The sequence below is a fragment of the Equus przewalskii genome, chromosome 1 (assembly GCF_037783145.1).
Source record: "Equus przewalskii isolate Varuska chromosome 1, EquPr2, whole genome shotgun sequence".
NCBI lineage: Eukaryota > Metazoa > Chordata > Mammalia > Perissodactyla > Equidae > Equus > Equus przewalskii.
In genome coordinates this window covers 16,496,905-16,519,483 of record NC_091831.1, presented here as the reverse complement: position 1 = coordinate 16,519,483, position 22,579 = coordinate 16,496,905, and the positions used below count along the sequence as shown (strand labels likewise).

The window sequence follows — 22,579 nt, the reverse complement described above, 5'->3', positions numbered from 1 at the left end:
CTGGAGCTCTGCAGCTCTAGCAGTTAGATCATCAGCCTGCTGTTCGTCCATATTGGCCCTTCCACTGTCACAGATAAGAGTCTCATTTAAAGCTATCAAAGAGACCCTCTAGCTCTTCTATTTAGCCAGTAATGTTGTTAATAACTTTCAGTTTCTCATGATCCCTCTCCAGGTACTAATACAACATAGCAGTAATCAGCCAACGCCACTCCTTTTTGAAGGTGTTTTCACCAGTCACCACTGGTGAAATCTTTAGCAATTCAAGCCTTCTTGCAGGGACTATCTGTGCGCCACCTACTAACATGGATGCTGTCGTTTTAGCCTGCCACGTAGTGAGTGAGCCAGATCCAAATCCCCATTTTACCTCCTCATTACCCAGACCACAAGTCTTCAGAGAAGTAGACACCAAGATGGGATTAGACACGCAATAAATGTATTAGGAGAAACTTCCATGAGGGAAAGAGCAGGGGAGACGGTGAGAGATCTTTAGACTCCAGTGCTGATATGACCTTTGTGAAGTAGATCAGGAAGAAAGGGATGTTGAGTGAAAGAGTGTGAGATTGTGATGCAGTTCTGAGAAAGTGTGACAAGATCAATGGTGAATCGTCAAGCCAAATCACCCATCAAAGGAGTTCTGCATCTCCCAGGCTCAAGTTTGCCTTGTTATCACTGCCATGCTCAATCACTGACTGAGAAGCACTTATGGGAAGTGTGGCCTCAGTGTGAACACAGGGATGGATTTCAGAGTGCAGTAGCTGGGGCCATTGATTAAGTGTGCTCTTAGTAGTCAGAGATCAGAGAAGCACATTTTAATGATTGACACAATAGATTTGTCTGTTGCTTAAAGCTTTGGTAGAACTGATGTATAAAACCACATGAATTTGGAAAGGTTTTTAGATTTGTTATTGTATGGTTTGATTTTTTGTGGGTAGATTTTTCAATTTATGATTAAATTTCATTAATAATTTTGTCTTCTCAGGTTTTCTATTTGTCTTGACATAGTTGGCAATTTTCTTTAGGAAATTGCCCACTTTATCTTATTTTTAAAATTTGTTGGCATATATTTTCTAATATTAATATTTAAAAATTTTTCGTATGTTAGAGTTATGCCTCTCTTTTCATTGTGAATTTTGCATATTTTCCCATTTCATTTTTTTCTTGGTAAGCTATGCAAGAACTTTGATAGTGTTGGGAGTCCTTTCAAAAACCAGATTGTATGGCTTCTTCCCATTGTTTTCTAATTCATTATTTTCTGCTCTTAGTTCTTCTATTTTTTTTAGTTACATTATTAATTTTCCAACTTTTTGATTTTAGGTGAAATTAAGCTTATTAATTTCTAGTTGTATGGCTCTAATATATGCATTTAGGGCTACTTATTTTTTTGATATTCTACTTCAGCTGCATTCCATGGACTCTAATATGTAGTATTTTTGTTGCCTGCAGTTCAAAATATTTTCTAATCTCTTTTATGATTTCCATGTGAATTATTTAGAAGTGTATTTTTCAATTTACAAATGTGTGGAATTTTTTCAATGTGTCTTTTTTATTGATTTCTCTTCAGTCAATAAAAGATCATTGTGATACTTTGGCATTTGTTGAATTTTTTCCTGTTGTCAAATATATGATCAATATTGTAAATGTCCCACCTGTTTGGTACGAATGGGTTTTCTCTGATCCTTGGATTCAAGATTTTATAGATACCCGTAAGATAAAACTTATTTTTTCTTATATGCTCCTTTTGAATTTTCGTGTTCCATCTACCTATTATTAACTGATCTTTATTAATGTGTCACTCTGTTATTTGCGCATTTGTCAACTTTACCTTAATTTTTTTCCTCTTTAGTATTATGTTTTTAGATAGAAACAAACAAGTTAGAATTATTTCTTTAATGAACTGTTGCTTCTTTTCCTTCAGCTTTTTTCACTGTGGTAAAATACCCATAGCATAAAATTTGCCATCCTAACCATTGTTAAGTGAACAGTTCAGTGGTATTAAGTACATTCATATTATTGTACAACCACCAGTATCCATTACTAGAACTCTTTTAATCTTCCCAAACTGAAACTCCATACTCATTAAACAATAACTCCCCATCTCTCTTCCCCCAGCCTCTGACAACCACCATTCTGTTTCCTGTCTTTATGATTTTTACTACTCTAAGTACCTCATATTAGTGGTATCATATAGTATTTGTCCTTTTCTGACTGACTTATTTCATTTAGCATGATGTTCTCAAGGTTCATCCATGTGGTAACATACGCAGAATTTCTTCCTTTTTAAGGCTGAAGAATATTCCATTGTGTGAATATACCACATTTTCTTTATCCATTCATCTGTTGATGGACATTTGAGATGCTTCTGTTTTTGGCTATCGTGAATAATGGTGCTATGAACATGAGTGTACAAATATGTATTCAAGACACTGCTTTCAGTTCTTTTGGGTATATACCCAGAAGTAGAATTGCTGGTGTCTGGCCACATGCCCAGCTTCATGAACAGTGGGGGATAGCTTGTGGAGAGACCACAGAAAACACCCAGAGGTGGTGTATGAGACATAAGGGTTTATTGGGTCTTTCTTATGGGGAATGTCCAGTGATGGCCAGCTGGATGGAGTTACTGCTACTGCGAGCAGAGAGGGGGTTGCTTATATAGGCAGGGGAACAAAGGCTACAGGCTTGCCAAGAGAGACTGTCCTTGCATGGCCAGCATTCTAAGTTTCAGTAGCTCATGTGGAAGGGCTCTGTGTTCCCTCAAGATGTGATGTTCTTTGAGAGAAACAGTTGCCCCAGACCAGATGGTTGGCATGCTGCCCAGAAGAGGGCAAGAAGGACACATGGTTGTTATAGGGCACTTAGGTTATTGCCAGACAATCGTGACCCTATAGCTGGGTCATATAGTAATTCCATTTTTAATTTTTTGAAGAACCTTCATACTGTTTCCATTGTGGCTGTACTATTTTACATTCTCACAGTGTATAAGGGTCTCAATTTTTTCGTATACTCACCAACACTTGTAATTTTCTGTTTTTTGATAGTAGCCATCCTAATTAGTGCAAGGTGATATCTCACTGTGGTTTTGATTGCATTTCCCTAATGATTAGTGATGTTGAGCACCTTCTCATTTGCTTATTTGCCATTCATATTTCTTCTTTGTAGAAATGGCTGTTCAAGTCCTTTCCTCATTTTCGAATTATATTGTTTGGTTTTTTTGTTGTTGAGTTGCAGGAGCTCTCTATATATTGTGGATATTAATTTATAATAATTAATCAGATATACCATTTTCAATTATTTTCTCCCACTCACTAGGTTGCTTTTCACTCTATTCATAAAGTGTCCTTTGATGAATACAAGTTTTTTATTTTCATGAAGTCCAATTTGTCTATTTTTTCTTTCATTGCCTGTACCTTTGGTGTCCTGTCAAAGAAATCATTGCCAAATCCAATGTCTTGAAGCTTTTGCCTTATATTTTCTTGTGAGAGTTTTATACTTTTAGCTCCTATGTTTAGGTTGTTGATCCATTTTGAGTTAATTTTTGTGTGTGGTATTAGGTAAGGGTTCAACTTCATTCTTTTGCATTTGGATATCCAGTTTTCCCAGCATCATTTGTTGAAAAGACTATCCTTTTCCCATTGAATGGGCTTGACATGCTTGTCAAAAATCATTTGATCACAGGGGCTGGCCCCGTGGCCGAGTGGTTAAGTTCCCGCGCTCCGCTGCAGGCGGCCCAGTGTTTCGTTAGTTCGGATCCTGGGCGCGGACATGGCACTGCTCATCAGACCACGCTGAGGCAGCGTCCCACATGCCACAGCTAGAAGAACCCACAACGAAGAATACACAACTATGTACCGGGGGGCTTTGGGGAGAAAAAGGAAAAAATAAAATCTTTAAAAAAAAAAAAATCATTTGATCATATATCTGAAGGTTTATTTCTGGGCTTTTTATTCCGTTGGTCTGTATGTCTGTCTTTATGCCAGTACCACACTGTTTTGATTATCATAGCTTTGTAGTAAGATTTGAAATTAGGAAGTGTGAGTCCTCCAACTTTGTTCTTTTTCAAGAATTTTTGAGCTATTTGGAATCCCTTGAGGTTCCATATGAATTTTAGGATGAATTTTTCTATTTCTGAAAAAAAATCATTGGGATTTTTGATAGGGGTTGCAATGTATTTGTAGGTTGCTTTGGGTGGTATTGACAGCTCAATGGCCTCAAGTCTCCCAATCCATGAACATGGGATGTCTTTCCATTTATTTCTTTTCTTTAATTTCTTTCAGCAATGTTTTGTAGTTTATGTTGTACAAGTCTTTCACTTCCTTGGTTAAGTTAATTCCCAAGTATTTTATACTTTTTGATGCTATTGTAAATCAAATTGTTTACTTAATTCCTTTTCAGATTGTTTATTGTTAGTGCATAGAAATGCAACTGATTTTTCATGTGTGGGCTTTATATTCTGATACTTTGATGGGTTTGTTAGTTCTAACTTTTTTTGTGTGTGGAATTCTTAGGGTTTTCTACATGTAAGGTCATATCATCTGCAAACAATTATGATTTTACTTCTTCCTTTCCAATTTTGATGCCTTTTATTTCTTTTTCTTGCCTAATTACTCTCTCTAAGACTTCCACTACTAAGTAGTAGAAGTGGTGAAAGCAGGCGTCTTGCCTTGTTCCTGATTTTAGAGGAAAAGCTTTTAGTCTTTCACCATTGAGTGTTATGTTCACTCTGGGTTTTTCATATATAGATTTTATTTTGTAAGATAGTTTCCTTTTATCCCTAGTTTGTTGAGTGTTTTTATCATGCAAGTGTATTGAATTTTGTCAAATGCTTTTTCTGCATTAATTGAGATGATCATTTGTGGCTTTTTTCCCCTTTCTTTTTATTAATGTGGTACATTGATCAATTTTCATATGTTGGGCCATCCTTGCATTCTAGGAGTAAATCCCACTTGGTCATGGTGTATAATTCTTTCAGTAATAATAATAATAATTTCCTTTTTTGTGTCACTGTTCACAAAGGGTATCGGTTAGTAGTTTTCTCTTCTTGTAGTGTCTTTGTCTGGCTTTGGTATCATGGTAATGTCGGCCTCATGGAATGAGTTAGGAATTGCTCCCCCCTCCTCAATTTCTGGAAAAGTTTAAAGAGGATTGGCTTAGTTCTTCTTCAAATGTTTGGCTAGAACTCACCAGTAAAGCTGTCAGGTCCAGAGTTTTTCTTTGTCAGGAGATTTTTGATTATTGATTCAATCTCCTTACTAGTTACAGGTCTATTCAGTTTTTCTGTTTCTTCATGATTGAGTGTTGGTAGGTTTTGTGTTTCTAGGAACTTTTCCATCTCATCTAGGTTATACGGTTCTTTGGTGTACAGTTGATTATAGTAGACTCTTATAAGTCTTTTTATTGTTGTAGAATCAGTAGTAATATCTCCACTTTCATTTCTATTTTTAGTAAATTGAGTCAGAGTTCTCTCTCTTTCTCTTTCTTGGCCAATCTAGCTAAAAGTTCATCAATTTTGTTGATCTGTTTGAAGAACCAACTTTTGGTTTTGTTGTTTCTCTCTATCATTATACTATTTTCTATTTCATTTCTCTGCTTTAATCTTTATTATTTCTTTCCTTGTGATAGCTTTGGGTTTAGTTCTTCTTTGTCTAGTTCCTTGAGATTAAAGTTAGGGTTTTGATTTGAAACCTTTCTTGTTTTTGAATGTAAGCTTTTATAGCTATAAATTTCCTCCTTAACACTGTTTCCACTACATACCATAAGTTTTGTTATGTTGTGTTTTCTTTTTCATTTGTCTCTAAGTACTTTCTAATTTCACTTGTGATTTCTTCTTTGAGCCTTTGGTTGTTTAATTTCCACAAATTTGTGAATTTGTGAAGTTTTCCTGTTGTTATTGATTTCTGACTTTCTCCTGTTGTGGTTGAAGAAGATACTGTTTGTGAGATATATCTTTTCAAATATAATGAGATTTAATTTATGACCTAAAATATGATCTATCTTGGACAATGTCTCATGTGCACTCAGAAGAATATGTATCTTGTTGTTGTTGGGTAGAGTGTTCTATTTATGTCTGTTGGATGTAGTTGGTTTATTGTGTTATTCAAATCTTCCATTTCGTTACTGGTTTTTCTATCCATTATTAAGAGTGAAGTTGAATTTTGTTTTACTCATTTTGAATTCTCTTTCTCCCTTTGGTACTTTTTGTCTTAATGTATATTTTGTTTTGTGTAAACATAGTTATAGTATCATTTTGTTAGAATTTCCCTGGTACATCTTTTTTCATTCCTTTACTTTTAACATTTTTTGTCTTATTATATTGTAAATGTGTTTCGTGTACACCACAAATATCTGGATATTGTTTATTTTATTTAAAAAATCTGAGACTTTTAAGTGACAGGTTTAGTGAATTTACATTTATTGTGATTATTGATGTATTTTAATTTTTTCTCCATCTTGCTTTCACTTTTGAAAATGCTTTCTCAAGTCATCTTCCCCCTGCCCCCGTTTTCTATTAAATTGTATGTGCTTTTAATATTCTTTAATTTTTTTTCCTTTCAGCAATTTAGGAATTGTACATTTTATATTTGTTTTTTAATGACTACTCTTAAGTTTTAATGTGCATATTTTTCTGCACCAACACTAATGTTAATCAGTATCTTTTTTTCTCCTGAATCATATAGGAACATTGGAAAATTTGAGAATTTCAGTTTTATATACCTTTGTCTAATTAACTCATTTTCAAACAGCTTTGCTGAACTATAATTCACACACAGTACAATTCACCTGCTTAAAGTGCACAATTCAATGGCTCTGCAACTATCATTGCAATCAATTTTAGAACATTTTCATCACCCTAAAAAGAAACCATGTACCATTAGCAGTCACTTCCCATTCCTCTTCCACACCCCCAGTTCCTAGACATTCACTAATCTACTTCTTATCTTTAGATTTGCCTATTCTGGACATTTCATATAAATGGAATCATATGATATGTGTTCTTTTGCAACTGGCTTCTTTCACTTAGCACAATGTTTACAAGATTTATCCGTGATATAGTGTGTATTAGTACTTCATTTCTTTCTATTGCTGAATAACATTCCATTGTAGGTATAATACATTTTATTTTTCCCTTCATTAGTTGATGGGCATTTGGGTTTTTTGCTCCCTTTTTGGCTCTTGTAAATTATACCACTGTGAACATTTGTGTACAAGTTTTTGTGTGGAGATATTTTTTTATTTATCTTGAGTATATACCTAGGAGTGGCATTGCTGGGTCACGTGGTAACTCTAGATTTAACATTGTGCAAAGTAGCAAACTATTTTCCAAAGGAGATGTATGAGGGTTCCGATTTCTCAGTATTCTCACTAACGCTTGTTATTATATATCTTTTTTATTATAGCTATCTTAGTGGGTGTAAAGTGGCAAGAAAGATGATAATTTGGAGAATCCAAAAAGGAAAGGTTTAGGTAGAGGAATCTAAAGAATATAAAAACAAAAGGAAAAGTAGGAGTTAAGCAATTGAAAACCAGAACAATCAAAGATGACCCTATAAAAGTGAACATGAGAGTGAGAAGAATAATGCAAAGTTAGCAGAGTGATCAAGATTTTGGGGAAATGAAACTTATTCATGTTGTACATGCAGATATTTCAAAAGAAGAAAAGAAGAGATGTAGCTCCCTACAGGGAGAGAGGTGAACCTAAATCATTAGAAACAAAATGCATACATCAAAGTGGCATAACCCAGAAGGAGTATTTGGTATAAGGATTTTTTTAAAAAAATGGTACAAGGACAAAGAACACTGAGAATAGTGAAAAATAAACAGAAGTCCTTCTTTTCAAGCTTATGATAATGGATATGTTAATGGAAGTTATGCCTGAAGGTACTGAAAATATGGATTTAGCTAAGTAGAAACCATAAATTACATCTTATTATATTGGAGATTTACTCAGGAATTTTCTCCATGACTTTGCTATAGAAGAAAACAGATATTTAAGTCCCAACTGCTCTTTTAAGCCAAAATATCAAATGTAGCTCGAGTAAAATGGTTATTGTGCAAAGTTTATTGTAATTTAGTTAAACCAATGCTGCACAGCTAATTTTCCGTGCTGGAATTCGGAACGCTAGAGGCTGGAATATAGTTCTCTAAGAGTGATATCAGTAACTCATTTTCACCAAAATATTGCTTAACGCCTCAAAATTAACATGTCCTAAATTAAACTTGCTGTCTTGGCAAACAGCCTCTCTTTTGCACTATTCTAGCTCAGTTATGGGCACCACTATTTACCTAACTTTAATACCTGGGGATCAACTAAATACACTTCTTTTTCCTTAACCCCATACATAAACCCTGATTCTTCCTTCTATCTATTATATTCAAAATAGTCAAAGTGATTTTTTTTAGCTTAAATTAAATTATGTGACTCTACTGTTTAAAAGCTTCCTGTCACATTTATAATATAATTCAAACTATGACTTTCAAGTTCCTGTATAACCAGGCTTAATTATCTGCCTCATCTCATAATATTCTCAGCGAACTTACCATGTAACAGTCACTTTTCTCTGGAGGCTTTTGGTTTATTTCTTATCTGGTTTTGTTTTTACTCCTTTATGAAGTCCTTTTAAATTTATGTGCAGTAAAATTCCATTTTTGGAGGTATCCTCATGAATTCTAACACATGCATATTTTCTTGTAGTCATCAGCTCTACCAGGATACAGAACAATTCCAAAATCTCAAAGATACCTTCATAGGGCTTCCTTTGCTGTCAGACTTTCTCCCCACCCATAAACCTGGTAACCGCTGTTTCCTGTGCCTACAATTTGATCTTTTCCAGAATGTCATATATGTGGAATCATACAGTATGTAACCTCTTGAGACTGGCTTCTTTCCCTTAGCATACTGCATTTGAGATTTATCCAAGTTGGTTTTTGGTGTCAATAGTCTATTGTATTTTATTGTTAAGTAGTATTCCATTATATGGACATCACAGTTTGTTTAATCTATGCACCATTGAGAGATATGGATCATTACACTTTTTGATAATTATAAATAATGCTGCCACGAATAACATACATATGTACAAATTGTGCAACATAGAGACTTACAAGTTTTCTGCAAACATAAATTTTCATTTCTTTAGGATAAATACCTGGAAGTGGGATTGCTGGATCATATGGTAGATGTATGTTTATCTTTATAATAACTGCTGCTGTTTTTCAGAGTAAATCTATCATTTTGCATTGCCACAAGCAAAGCTTGAGGGTTTCAGTTGTTCCGCATCCTCAGTGCTTGGTCTTGTCAGTATTTTTTATTTTAGTCATTCTAATAGGTTATGTGCTGGTATCTTATCATGACTTTGATTTACATTTCCCTAATGACTAATGATATTGATTATCTTTTCATGTATTTATTAACCATACTTTCATCTTCTTTGGTGAAGTGTCTGAATTTTTTTGCCGGTTTTTATTGGCTTCTTTGTTTTTTTTATTGTTGAGTGTTAGATGTTCTTTATGTATTCTAGATATAAATCTTCTGCCAAATAGGTGATTGAAATAAGTATCTCCTAGTTTTTGGTTTGTCTTTTCATTCTTTTAACACTGCCTTCAACAGAGAAAAAGGTTTTAATTTTGATAAAATCCAATGTATTTTTTTTTTCTTTTATAGGTTATGCTTTTGGTTTCATGTCTGTGGACTCTTTGCCTAACTCAAGGTCACAGATTTCCTTCCAAGAGTTTTATAGTTTTACATTGTACATGTAGGTTTATGATCCTTTTCAATCATTTTTTTGTTTATGATTGAGAGGTAGGTCAAGGTTCATTATTTTGCATATCGATGTCTAGTTGTTACGCCATGATTTGTTGAAAAGACTCGTCTTTCTCCTTTGAAATGCTTTTGCAACTCTGTCGAAAATCAATTCACCTTAGGGCTTCCAATTCTAGGTAACACTGCACGAGCTATGGAACTCTTTTTATCTTCCACTGCTCTTAAATGTAAAACCTGGATAAAATGCATGGGCAGCTTTTTGATAATTCTGAAAAGTAGGTATCAGCAGGCAGATCAAGGAAGAACACTAGAACTCACAGTGTCACTGAACTGTTTGGAAATTTACTAGTTTTTCCCTCTAGTATCCCCTGACCTGAAACTCAATGCAGTTTGAAACCTGAAAGCAACTGTTGTGGTCTAGACAGGAAACATCTGGAAAAATTCTCTGGTTCTGACTTGTTGTGTGGAAAAGGAAATTCTTTAAAGCTCAGAGAGAGTAAGGGAGAGCCCACCCCCATTTTTTCTCCCTTTCCTTAATTCATTCACCCCCAATCCCAGGCAGTCCCACAGCAGGAGCATTGGCTGCAGCAAAGATGGCTACAAATGGGAAGCTGCAAAAACCCCATCTACAAGGGAGGGCACTCTTCCTTTGTGTAGGGTGGAGCTGACAAGAGGGCCACAACAAATGCCCTTGCTTTCCCCTCTTCTCTGTCCTCCCAGCAACGAACGTGGCACAATGCGGGAAGTGGGCAGTTCCTGGCTAGAGGATAGAAAAGTGGAGACCAGGGAACCAAAAAGAACTGGGAAATAGCAGAGAGAGAAAAGCCCTCTCACAGAGTTGTTGATGAACTTCTGAGATCACCCTTTAGTTGCACGTGTGAGGATCTGATCCTAAAGAGCGTAGCAAAGAACTAGAGAACTGAGCTAATGGTTAGAACTCTGCCCAGGCCCCAGACGGAATCTGCAGGACAGACTCAGATAGCACCGAAAAAGCTTTGGGTACATTGTAACTACAGCCTACACATGGCTAAAACAAAATATCTCTATAGAGATAGGATCTAAACAAGACCTCACTCCCTCTGTGAAGCTGATATGATGCAGGAGAGCCCTGGAGTGAAGGGAACAGTAGGGCTCTGATAGAAGTGGGCCATTCTTAAGTTTCATTAGCAAGTCAAGGACTGTCTGTCAATGTTTGTGGCTTTAAGAAAAACTTTATCAGGTGCTGGATCTATTAACTATATGGGGGTAAAGGTAGCTTTTGACTCCTACCTCATACTGTCCTAGAACTGCCGCAGCCATTTTCCTTCCTAAGAGGGAAACAAGCCAGAGAATAAAACTGATGCACAGCAGGGTGTGTAGTCCAGAGAATCAGAGGGGAATGTAGCCAGGGCCCTGATCAGACCAAACCAGGAAGTTATTCTTCCTTTTGACCTTCGGGAGTGTCTTAGTCTGCTTGGGTTGCCGTAACATTATACCACAGACTGAGTGGCTTTAATAACAGAAATTTCAAATCTCACAGTTCTAGAGGCTGGAAAGTCGAAGATCTGCATGCCAGCGTGGTTGGTTTCTGGTGAGAGCTGTCTTCTTGGCTTGCGGATGGTTGCCTTCGTGCTGTGTGTCCACATGGCCTTTCCTCAGTACACAAGCACAGAGAGAGGGCATAAGCTCTCTGTGTCTGGTTTTTTGTTTTTGTTTTTTTTTTTTGCCCTTGGTGAGGAACTTTCGCACTGAACTAACATCTGTTGGCAATCTTCTTTTTTTGCTTGAGGAAGATTAGCCCTGAGCTAACATCTGTGCCAGTCTTCCTCCATTTTGTATGTGGGATGCCTCCATAGCATGGCTGATGAGTGGAGTAGGTCCATGCCTGGAATCTGAACCTGTGACACTGGGCCCCCGAAGCATAACTTTAACCACTTGGCCACTGGCCTGGCCCTCTGTGTCTGTTTTTATTAGGACACTAATTCTATTGCCTTAGGGCTTCACCCTATGACCTCATTTAACCTTGTTTTTATTAGGACACTAATTCTATTGCCTTAGGGCTTCACCCTATGACCTCATTTAACCTTAATTACATCTAGAAGTCCCTATCTCTGAGTACGAGCACATTGGGAAGTAGGGCTTCAACATAGGAATGTTAGAGGGCCTCAATTCATCTATAGCATTCTATCTCTGGTCCCCCCAAATCATGTCCTTGTTGCATGAAAACTACATTTCATTCCATCCTGACAATCCCAAAAGTCTTAGTTTGTTCCAGCATGAACTCCAAAGTCTGAAGTCTTATCTAAATATCATCTAAATCAGATATGGGTGAGACTCAGGGTAAGATTCATCCTGAGGCAAAATTCCTCTCTAGCTGTGAAGCTGTGAAACCAGGCAAGATATGTGATTCCAAAATACCATGGTGGGACAGACATAGGACAGACATTCCCATTTCAAAAGGGAGAAATCTGAAAGAAGAAACAAATGGTGAGTTCCAAGCAAGTCTAAAACCTAGCAAGGCAAATTTTATCATATCTTAAAGACTTAAGAATAATCTTCTTTGGTTCAGTGCTCTACCTCCAGGTTTTCTGGGGTGGCAGCATCACCCCCACAGTGCTACGGAGTAGCCCTGCCCTTTTAGCTTGGTGAACAGGCCCCAACCCTACAGCAATGTGCCGCAGCCTTGCCACTCAAGGCACTGGGTGGTGGTATCCTGGTCCCCTAAAACTAAAGAGGCCCCACCCTTTGAAACCAAGGAGGAACCAGCCTTACCCCTGTGGCCTGTGGTGGGAATGGGAGCCCTGATGATCTCTGCATCGCCTTCAGGGTCATTCTTCCCTTTTCTTAAAGGATAAAGCAGTTTTTCAACTGAATAGCCCTATCTTCCCAGCCTGTAGACTCCAAGAAACCTGACAGCCTCCCTTCATTCCCTCTTGCTTTCTCTGTCCCCTTTAGTTCAAGGTCACAGTGTCCCTGCTGGTGTAATCCCATCTCTGTTCCTCATTTCTGCTGAGATGGCTGATTAAGTCCTTGAGTCACACTCATCATCTCTTTATCAAATGGTCATTCCATCACACCCTCAGTGTTCTCTTAAAAAGCTTTCTCATGTTTTACAATATGAATAGGCTGAGAACTTTCCAAATCTCCAAATTCTGGTTCCGTTTTGCTTATCAATTCCTTCTTCAATTTGTCTTTCTCCTTTTGCATTTAGCTATAAGCAGTAAGGAGGATCAAAGTTTCATCTTTAATACTTTGCTTAGAAATCTCCTCTGCTAAATATCTCAATTTTATTGCTTGCAAGTTCTACCTTGCACAAAACACTAGAATACAATTCAGCCAAGTTCATTACGATTTTATAATAAGGATGACCTTTCCTCCAGTTTTCAATGACCTGTTGCTCATTTCTGAGACTTGACCAGAATGGCCTTTAATGTCTGTATGTATACCAACATTCTGTTCATGATTATTTATGTATTTTCTAGAAAGATGGAGGCTTTCTCTTCAGCTTTCTTTGTTTCGTTTTGAGCTCTCACCAGAATTGGCTTTAACATCTATGTTTCTACCAACAGTCCCTTCACAGCAGTTAAAGCCTTTTCTAGCGTACATCTCAAAATTCCTCCAGCCTCTGCCCATTACCCAGTTCCAAAGCTGCTTCTAGAATCGTAGGTATTTGTTACAGCAGCACCCACTTCTTGGTACCAAAATCTGTCTTAGTCTGTTCATGCTGTCATAACAAAATACTACAGATTTCTGGCTTAGTAACAAATTTATTATTACACCGTTCTGGAGGCTGGGAAGTCCAAGATTAGGGTGCTAGCATGGTTGTTTTCTGATGTGGGCTCTCTTCTTGGCTTGTAGATGACCACTTCCTTGCTGTGTGCTCAGATGGCCTTTCCTCAGTGTGCATACATGGGAAGAGAGGAAGAGAGAAGCTCATTTATGACCTCATTTAACCCAATTGCCTTCTAAATGTCCTATCTCCAAATGTAGTCACATTGGGTGTTAGAACATCAACATGGAGGGGGGACACAATTCAGTTCATAACAGGTTGTGTAAAATCCATTTAGTCCCAATATTGTTTATACCATTTGCCTTAGGGTTCTATTATTTGTGTTTGAAGTTATCTTAACTGACAGTGCATCCTAAGGCATATTAGCAGACATTTGGTCTTGTCCAAAAAGTCAGTAAGACATTTGGTCCACACCAACAGGTCTTCGTCATATTTGGTCCTGTCCAAAGTGTCCATAGAGATATTTGGTCCACATCAGAAGGTCCTTGATATTTATTTACAAGACCATTTGGTTCTGTCCAAAATGTCCATGAGACATTTGGTCTACTCCAAAAGGTCATTGACATTTAGTTATATTTGGTCCTGTCCAAAATATCCATGGAGACATTGGGTCCATGCCAAAGGTCCTTGATATTTGGTCTTGTTCAAAACCATTTGGCATGAACCAAATATGCATATGGATGTTTTGGACAGGACCAAATGTCAAGGACTTTTTGTCGTGGACTAAATGTCTTACGGATGTTTTAGTTAGGACCAAATGTCCTACAAGGATAAGGTATAGTTACCTCTTGCTTAACAGCCCTTAAAAAAAATTTGTACCAATTTATACTATGAAATATTGCTTTCCCACTTTCACCCACTAAGCTTTGTCAATGTTTCATCTTTGCCAGTCTGATAATTGAAACAAATAAATTTTTTTAATATACAGCTTTACTGCATTCTAAGTAATTTATTTTGTTAACATTTTAGTTGGTAAGAAAAAAATCCTTCAAGTGTTAGGAAGGTATTTTTAAAACCTTTGAGAGATATTTTCTGATATATCAGTTATTAGAAGGTAAATTACTTTTAAAAATAATATGTTTCTATATTTCAACACAGTTCCCTACTTTGTAATATTTTTCAGTGAAATAAAAGATTAATATGCCTAAATCACCTTTTAAATATGTATTTAAGACTTGAATTTTATGATCAATTAACCTCAAATTGCAATAAAATAGTGACAATATTATCTCTTTTTGCATTTGGCCAACTAGATTACCACCAGAGAGTATTTCTTTGTCACCAGAAACCTGCAATATAACCTGGTACCATACTGTTACTTTTATTGAATTCTTTTTAGTTTTCCCTAAATGAGAATACCTAATAAGTTCTGTGTTTTTTCACACTAAGAATCCTTTCCATAATGACCATTTTGTGAAGGTTAAAATCAAATTATTGAAATATCTCTCCCTGAGTTCCTTTTTTTATCCCTGTAGCTCACGTACTTGCTTTTGTATATTTCTTTTCTGTTTTCCCCTTTTGCTGTTGGGAGGATTTCACTGAAGGGTGTTGAACTTTCAGATCTCTGGCACTATTATACAGTAGATTTTTTAAACAAAACTATAGCCCAATTATTCTCCCCACCCCCAAATATCTATACCAAAAAGCAAAACAAACTATTGTGTAACCTAAGGGAAAGAAGAAGATCTAAAAGAAAGCAGTGAAACCGTTTTTTCTGTGACAGACTTGCTACGATGCCAGATTAGAGGATGCTAATGTTTACATTGCTCATAAGACCTTTGACTTAAGAAATATATTAGGGAAAGCTAACTGGAACAGATAAACCCAGAAATTGCAATCACTTTATATAATAAAAGTTTATTTCTCACTTATTTAAAGTCCACTGGGCAGAAGGAAACCAGCGAAAGGGACAGGATGGTGTGTAGGACACTGCTCCACCAAGGATTCAGACTGATGGAAATTTTGTCATTCTTCAGGCTCCCAGGATTGTCAGTGGAGACTGGGATTTTTTGATAGTCACAAAAGGATGAGTGTAACTTTTCAACTATGCTGGAGAAACTTGTCAAGCGTTTTTGTTTGTTTGCTTTATAATGAACCAAGTGTTCTTAATAAACTAGTTTTTGTTTAATGTAGATTTTTTAACTGTAATTTTTATTTGCAGTGTGATTTATTAGAAATCAAAAACATTTGTAAAGTATTACTTTGATGTAAGGATAGTAATGCCAAATAAGACATTCAATGTCAGAAAAAAATTATAAGATGTTTAAATCAATTAAAGATCCAGTTCCATTCATTTAGCAAATGTTTAATGACAACTGCTATATGCCAGGAACTGAGATATTTTTTCCTGGGTTTTTAATATTTGTTGCAGATTATTAGAAGAATATTTTCTTGAACTATTTATTGATCTTATCGGTTTTTTTACGTCATAATGATCTCTCTCTATTTTTACTACTAACCTAATTGAATTAACATAGAAAGCACTTGCTGCAAACCCTTCAAGTATGTATTGCCTCTTCTAAAGAAGGTGAAATTATGAAAACCGAAAATTTTTACATAGGCTTTTTGCCTCATTATAAAAGTGGCTCTCTTCTCTTGAGTCACGAAAGTTAGATCAGAATGAATTGAAGTTCCTCATGGAGAAACTTAGCAAGTCTTCACCATCTTAAACTGAATCTGTCATGTAACTATTTTGGGGGAAGATATTTTGAATTACAGATTAGAAAACAAAAATACATTTTGGGGGGCCAACCTGGAGGCATAGTAGTTAAGTTCATGCACTCTGCGTTGGCGGCCTGGGGTTTGCAGGTTTGGATCCCGGGCATGGACCTACACACCACTCGTCAAGCCATGATGTGGTGGTATCCCACATACAAAATAGAGAAAGATTGGCATAGATGTTAGCTCAGTGACAATCTTCCTCACACATGCACACAGACACAAAGTACATTTCGGTATTTAAGTTGAATTTAATTATTAAATGTAAATGAATTTTCTTATATGTACTATTGTCTGCTAGTCCACACATCCTGAAAGAAACAGTTGACAACATTTGGTGTCTGAATTTAAGGGATTATAAAATTGAATGTATTTTTACATTTTAGCTAGAAATTAATGGTGAAACAAAAAAGTTGGAGAAAGGGGAGAACTTGCCATTTATGACTTTTGTAACTCAGGCAATTTACTTAAACTATCCATGACTCAGCTGTCTCATCTTTTAAATGAGTACATAACAGTATATGTGATGTTTCATGTGTGATTGTGGTAATTAAAGAAATAATGCGTGTAAAACACATAACATAGTGCTTGGTACATATTATTCAATAGATGTTAGTTGATTTTATTATTATGAATGTTATTCATGAGTTCAGTTTGGATATGGTAGATTTGAGGTGATATTTATATCTCTTATATTAAAATTTCTAAAGGTGTAGTGGTAGGGCTGCAATTCAGATAAATGGATCCTTGGACCATATCTAAAGTATTAATTCTCGGTACCACATTTAACAGTTACAGTGTTAGCCTGGATATAACAAGGGAAGTGTAGCCACTATGGTAATAATTCAGACTAGAACAGGGTTTCAAAGCACGGTTGGTGTGTTGGGATGGGAAAATTTCTGGGGGGAGAGGAGCTGGCTGTGTTTTGTGGGATATTTACCAGCATCTCACTAGATGTCCAAATGGTGACAATCAAAAATGTCTCCAGATACTGCCACACATTCCCTGGAGGGGAAAACTCTCCTGATGGAGAACCACTGGACTAGAGAGAGTCAAGTAGGCTTCTTCAAATACGTAAAGAAGTTTTAGCACATAGAAGAAAGAATTGGCTGATTCAGTGTAACCCAGAAGACAGAGCAGTACTGATTGATAAAAGTTAGAAGGACAGCTTAATAGGAGAACATTTTCATAGTTTGAGCTAGCTAAAAATAGAATGTACTGACTTGTGAGTCACTAGCTTCTCAGCTATGATGATTATTTATTTAGAGGCTGGATCACTATCAGAGTTGTGCGGGGAATTTCTTTCCTGGGAGGGAGTCTGAACTAAATAATGTCTTAGATCCCTATAATGATAAGATGCTCTCATTTTGGCAGTATAATGATGTAGATTTGGAAATCATTCCAATTGAGGTCATAGTTGAAGCCATGAGAATAATTAACTCTTTCTCTCTGAGAGCAAGAGAAAATGACAGCATGGTATTGTGAACTGAGTTTTAAGAAATGCCCGTAATTTAAAAGAGGGAATCTGGAACCAAACCTACCTTCATTGACCCTGTAGTGTGTCAGGAGGGATGGAAATAAACCAAGAAAATAGAGTCTTCAGAAGGAATTTCAAAGAATGGATGGTTGGTATCGTCAGTTGAGAAGTGAAAGTCAGTTGATAGAGAAAAGACCAGTTTATTTAATTTTTAGAAAGTCATAGTGAGGAAAGTATCGTTTAAAATGTTGAATATTATATAAACATTAATCATTATTAATGTTAACATTTTTATTAGTATACAAACGAGTTGCCAGATTACAAGGAGTTAGCTATGACTACATTATGAGGAAATTGACATGCAGGTGGCTACTTTGACTACTTGCTCAATAAACTAGAGGACGCTACAGTGTCTCTAAAATAGGGTTATGGCTTTTATTTTTTAGGAGATATGGAACTTAAGCACTTTTGAAAATTTAAATTAAGATTAAATAGAAAAAGTTTATAAATATTAGAGGGAAAGATAATTATGTACAAAACAAAAAGTCACCTCAGTGGTTGGAAAGGTTAGTGTCATGGGATTTTTTTCTTGTTTTTAAATCTCCCATCTTTGATACTGAAGAACCGATTAGAGAATGGATATGGAAATGCAGCTGTGTGAGGTGGTGTGCAAGCTCAGAGACCTCAACAGATGGGGAGGAAAGAGTTGGAGGCTTATGTAGCTGGATTTGAATTTTGCCTCTATCACTTACTCCCTGTGTGACTATAAGCAATTTACTTTGAACTCTCTTAGCATTGGATTCTTCTTTTCTAAAATAAAGATAATATATCCTATCTGCAAGTGTTCTTATAGAACCAAATCCAATCATCAATGTAAAGTATCTAGCGCAGTATCTGGAATGTGTTCAGCACTCATTGGATAGGTGCTAGAATTGTCATCGTCATTGATATCATCATTGGAGGTTATTCTAAGATCTCTTCAAGGCAAGGAGAAAAAATATATTGAGGACTTGACAAGAGTAGAAAGTATCAAAATTTGCACTGTGTATGAGTGAATCAATTGATGAATACAAAAATTATCCATTAAGGATGAAGAGCAGGTGTTTTGTCGTGGCTAGTGACCAGTGAATTTGTAGTGGCCCAGGTCTGCTCATTCCTGGTCTTTTTATAGCATAATCTTTGACCACAGAGCAAAAGACGAGAAAACAAACAGTGATACATGGTTGGAACTGATTAATCAGATTCACATAAATCTGTCATTTTGAGATTTGTGAGTCTCAAATTACTGCTAACAAAGTGTCCTGCATTATCATAGCTTATTGCATATTGTACCTAATATGTATAGACCAGATGTATAAACATTGTAATGGAATTATTTCATAATTTAAACATTAGCATATACCAGGGTTTCTCAACTTCAGCACTGCTAACATTTTGGGCTGGATAATTCTTTGTCGTTGCAGGCAGTCCTGTGCTTTGCCAGCAACATCCTGGACTCTACTCACTAGACGCAAATTGCAACTCTCTCCCAGTTGTGATAATCAAATATGTCTCCAAAACATTGCCACGTGTCCCCTGGGGGTGGCAAAATCACCTTCTGTTGAGAACCACTGGAATATTCTCATATCTAAAATAGTTGCTAATAAAGATAAAATGAATGAACATGGTGATATTTAAATTTATAAAATTGCCAGATTTTATTACTCAATGGCAATTCTAAATAGATTTCTGTTGCTTCATAAAACCAACAGAATTATAAATTTACATTCCTTCTGACAGAAAAGATCTTCAAGATAGACTATAACGTATAGCAAGGAATATAAAAAATTATTTTCTATCTATATACTTTGATTTTACCTGTGAACACTTTAAACACTGCTAATTTATCTTTTTTTTGCTTGAATTATTTACCAAGGCAAAGTGATTACTTCTATATATTTTTAAATCCTCTATGTGTTCTTTGTTATTTCATTACCTGTTTCAAATGTTTTAAGCAAAACTTATTTGTGTTTTATTTTCCAGTTGTTTTCTATCCTTATTACTGGTAGCTGCTGTGGTGTGGAAGATCAAACAAACATGCTGGGCTTCTCGACGGAGAGAGGTATCAGTAATATTATTTAATCTTCTGTTTAAGGATTTGAGCAAACATATGGATCTCCAGTGCTTAATCAACATGCTTCTTTCAAATACAGATTTTCAAATCAATTTTGTTTATTAAGACTGAACAAATCAATCCAGTATTTTTTAAACTTTAGAGCAAATTTTACCACTGTCTTTTAAGTCAGTATCTGTAGAAGCATTGGTTCACTGCAAACAGAGTTTTTTTATTAGTGTTAGAATTTATAGTGAATACAAATATTAATTCTGTTGATTAAATATTCTGCAGTCTCTTTAATTTAGGTAATTAGTTACACTATAAAAACATAATTTATTTTTATAACTGTTTCCGCGGCAATTTGAAAAAGAAAATTCTGAGTGATAAACATTTATTTTTGGTTTTTGTCCCCTAGAATTTTTTTGTTTTGGTAATCAAATATTTTCCATTTCATGATTATCTGATAATCCAAGTATGTTTGAAGTGCACCTCAATTTGATCCATTTCTGTAGTGGAATTAATTATGTTTGTTCCTTATAACTCTAATACTACAATTGATAAAAACAGTAATACTTTTACAGGACAACAACTAGCAATATAAATATATTAAATAGTTTCTTAACTTTGTATATATTAATTAATTGAAAGGAACAAACAAATATAATCATCTGAGGAGCATAAGCGTGCAGTAGATTTATTGTTCTATACCTCATATAATGAAAAAGCAAGTTTCTGTTTTTATTAGTATTGTATTATTATATTCTATTAGTATGATAGTATTATTATTAATATTCTATTTGCTATTGCATTTCCAAGTATATTTTTATGTGTATAATTTGTGCAACAATATAAAGCAGCAGCGTAGTTGCTTACTTTCTTTATTCCACATACAAAAAGATTATATTTAAAGATACTTGAAAACAATCCAGAGTATTTGAAGCTATAGAATTAGTGAATGGCTTGAGTTCTTCTTAATTATTCTATTTTCTAACATTTATTAAAGATCAGTGCCTACCTATAATATATTTGCACACTTGACACCCCTTCCCCACAAATAAATTATTCATCCCAATCCTCTCCGCCTCTTTGATTTTCTGTATGAGGCCAGTGCAACATCAATGAGAATTTACTTGGTGTGACCCTATGATAAAAAGTAATCTGATTGAAAAGGAGCTTATGAAATATAAATATATGAATATTTGGCAAGAAGTGGAATTCTGTGTGAAGATAAACAGTCTTCCCCATATGTTAGACAATCTGTTAAGGTTAAATAGATCCAGGAAGAGAAAACAATCTGTAGGCGGGCAGTGTGAAGGCCTTCCACAATGGAATTGGGCAAGTGACAATTTATGTCTCTATCATTAGAAAAGAAGTCAGGATCAATCAGCGATCCTGGGTTCCCACTTCATTATGACTAGCAATGTTTAAATATCTGATTTCTAAGGTTTATAAAATGCAACAGTATAAATAAGCATTGTAAAAAAATCAATGCACGCTCTGTCATTAACTGGCTTCTGAATATGGGTAAGTGGTCTAATTGAACTTCCTTTCCTCTAAAAGAGAGATTACAAGCTGATATTACTTTAATTTAAAAAATACAAATATGAATCTATCTTTTAATTGGAAATCAATATCTTTCAAAATATGTGTTGCTCATGGAGAGAACAAGGGAGAAATAGGAGGAGAGAAATAGGTTAGGGACCACTGGGCCCATTCTAACCTGTGCTTCTAAATGTGGCTGTGTCCTCCTGATAGTCCCTCAGTATAATGCCCTTCTTTCCAAAACTCTCCTAGGCAGTGAGCCTTTGTTAAAGAACATAATACTAATGTTTGCATTTAATTTTCTATGTCTACCAAAATAGAAAATCTGTCTTGTTGAGAAGTCATGTTACAATATCATATCTTAAAAAATATTGTGAGAAATTTTCTCAAATTTAATTTTATAAAATCCTTTAAATATAAAATTCTAAATGTCTTAGAAACCATCCATATGTTGATGCCCAGAGTAAAGATGGCATTATTTTGATGACTACCAGAGATCTATTACTAGATAATTTTTATGTTAAAAGATTGTCGTTTTGGTCTTTGAGACTCAAAGACTTTTAACTACACTAGTTGTAGCTTATGTGATAATCCTATTTATAGACTTCATGTGAATGGAGGTAAAAAGGTGTTTTTATCTGATTCTCTGTTTAGTTTTAACTATTAAATTAACTCCAATATTCCCAAAAGGAAAAGATCACTGTATTTTTTCTTTCTGTGGATATGTTACTTTCTCCAAAATGTTGACATCAATTATTGTAAAGCTAAGAGGACCTAAAATGATAATTTATCTGTAACAGTAAATGAAAATTATTTAGAAGATTCATCCTTGTTAGTATTTCTGTAATTTTGTTACAGGAATTGTACTACTTGCTTTTCTAAATATAAGGACTGTTTTAAAATGAAAATACTCTTTGGACATTTTTTAATATATTGTGTTAATTCAACCAGGGATATTATTATTATTATTATTTTTAACTGTTTGAAGCTTTGGTTTCTCATACACACACACATGCTTTTTTGTGGTATAATTTTAATATCAGAAGGCGACTATTAATGTTATGCCTTTTGAGTAACACCTCTGAGAATTCAGAGGATCTTAAGAACACAAAAATGAAACTACAAAGGACTTCAATTTTAATATTATTTCTTCATATAGACTCTCCAAACTCATTTCTATGATAACCCTACAAGGAATATGAAAGTTCTTTTTAGGGGATGAGG

General features: G+C 35.3%; 1 protein-coding gene across 3 annotated transcripts in view; it reads left to right on the top strand.

The window, feature by feature from the left end:
• Positions 1-22,579, top strand: part of ATRNL1 (attractin like 1) — a 747,612-nt gene that overhangs the window by 350,890 nt on the left and 374,143 nt on the right. For all 3 annotated transcript variants that reach the window (XM_070595739.1, XM_070595592.1, XM_070595677.1), the window contains exon 26: positions 19,741-19,819. In XM_070595739.1, the coding sequence (XP_070451840.1) occupies positions 19,741-19,819 (79 nt within the window). The remainder of the gene's footprint in view (positions 1-19,740; positions 19,820-22,579) is intronic.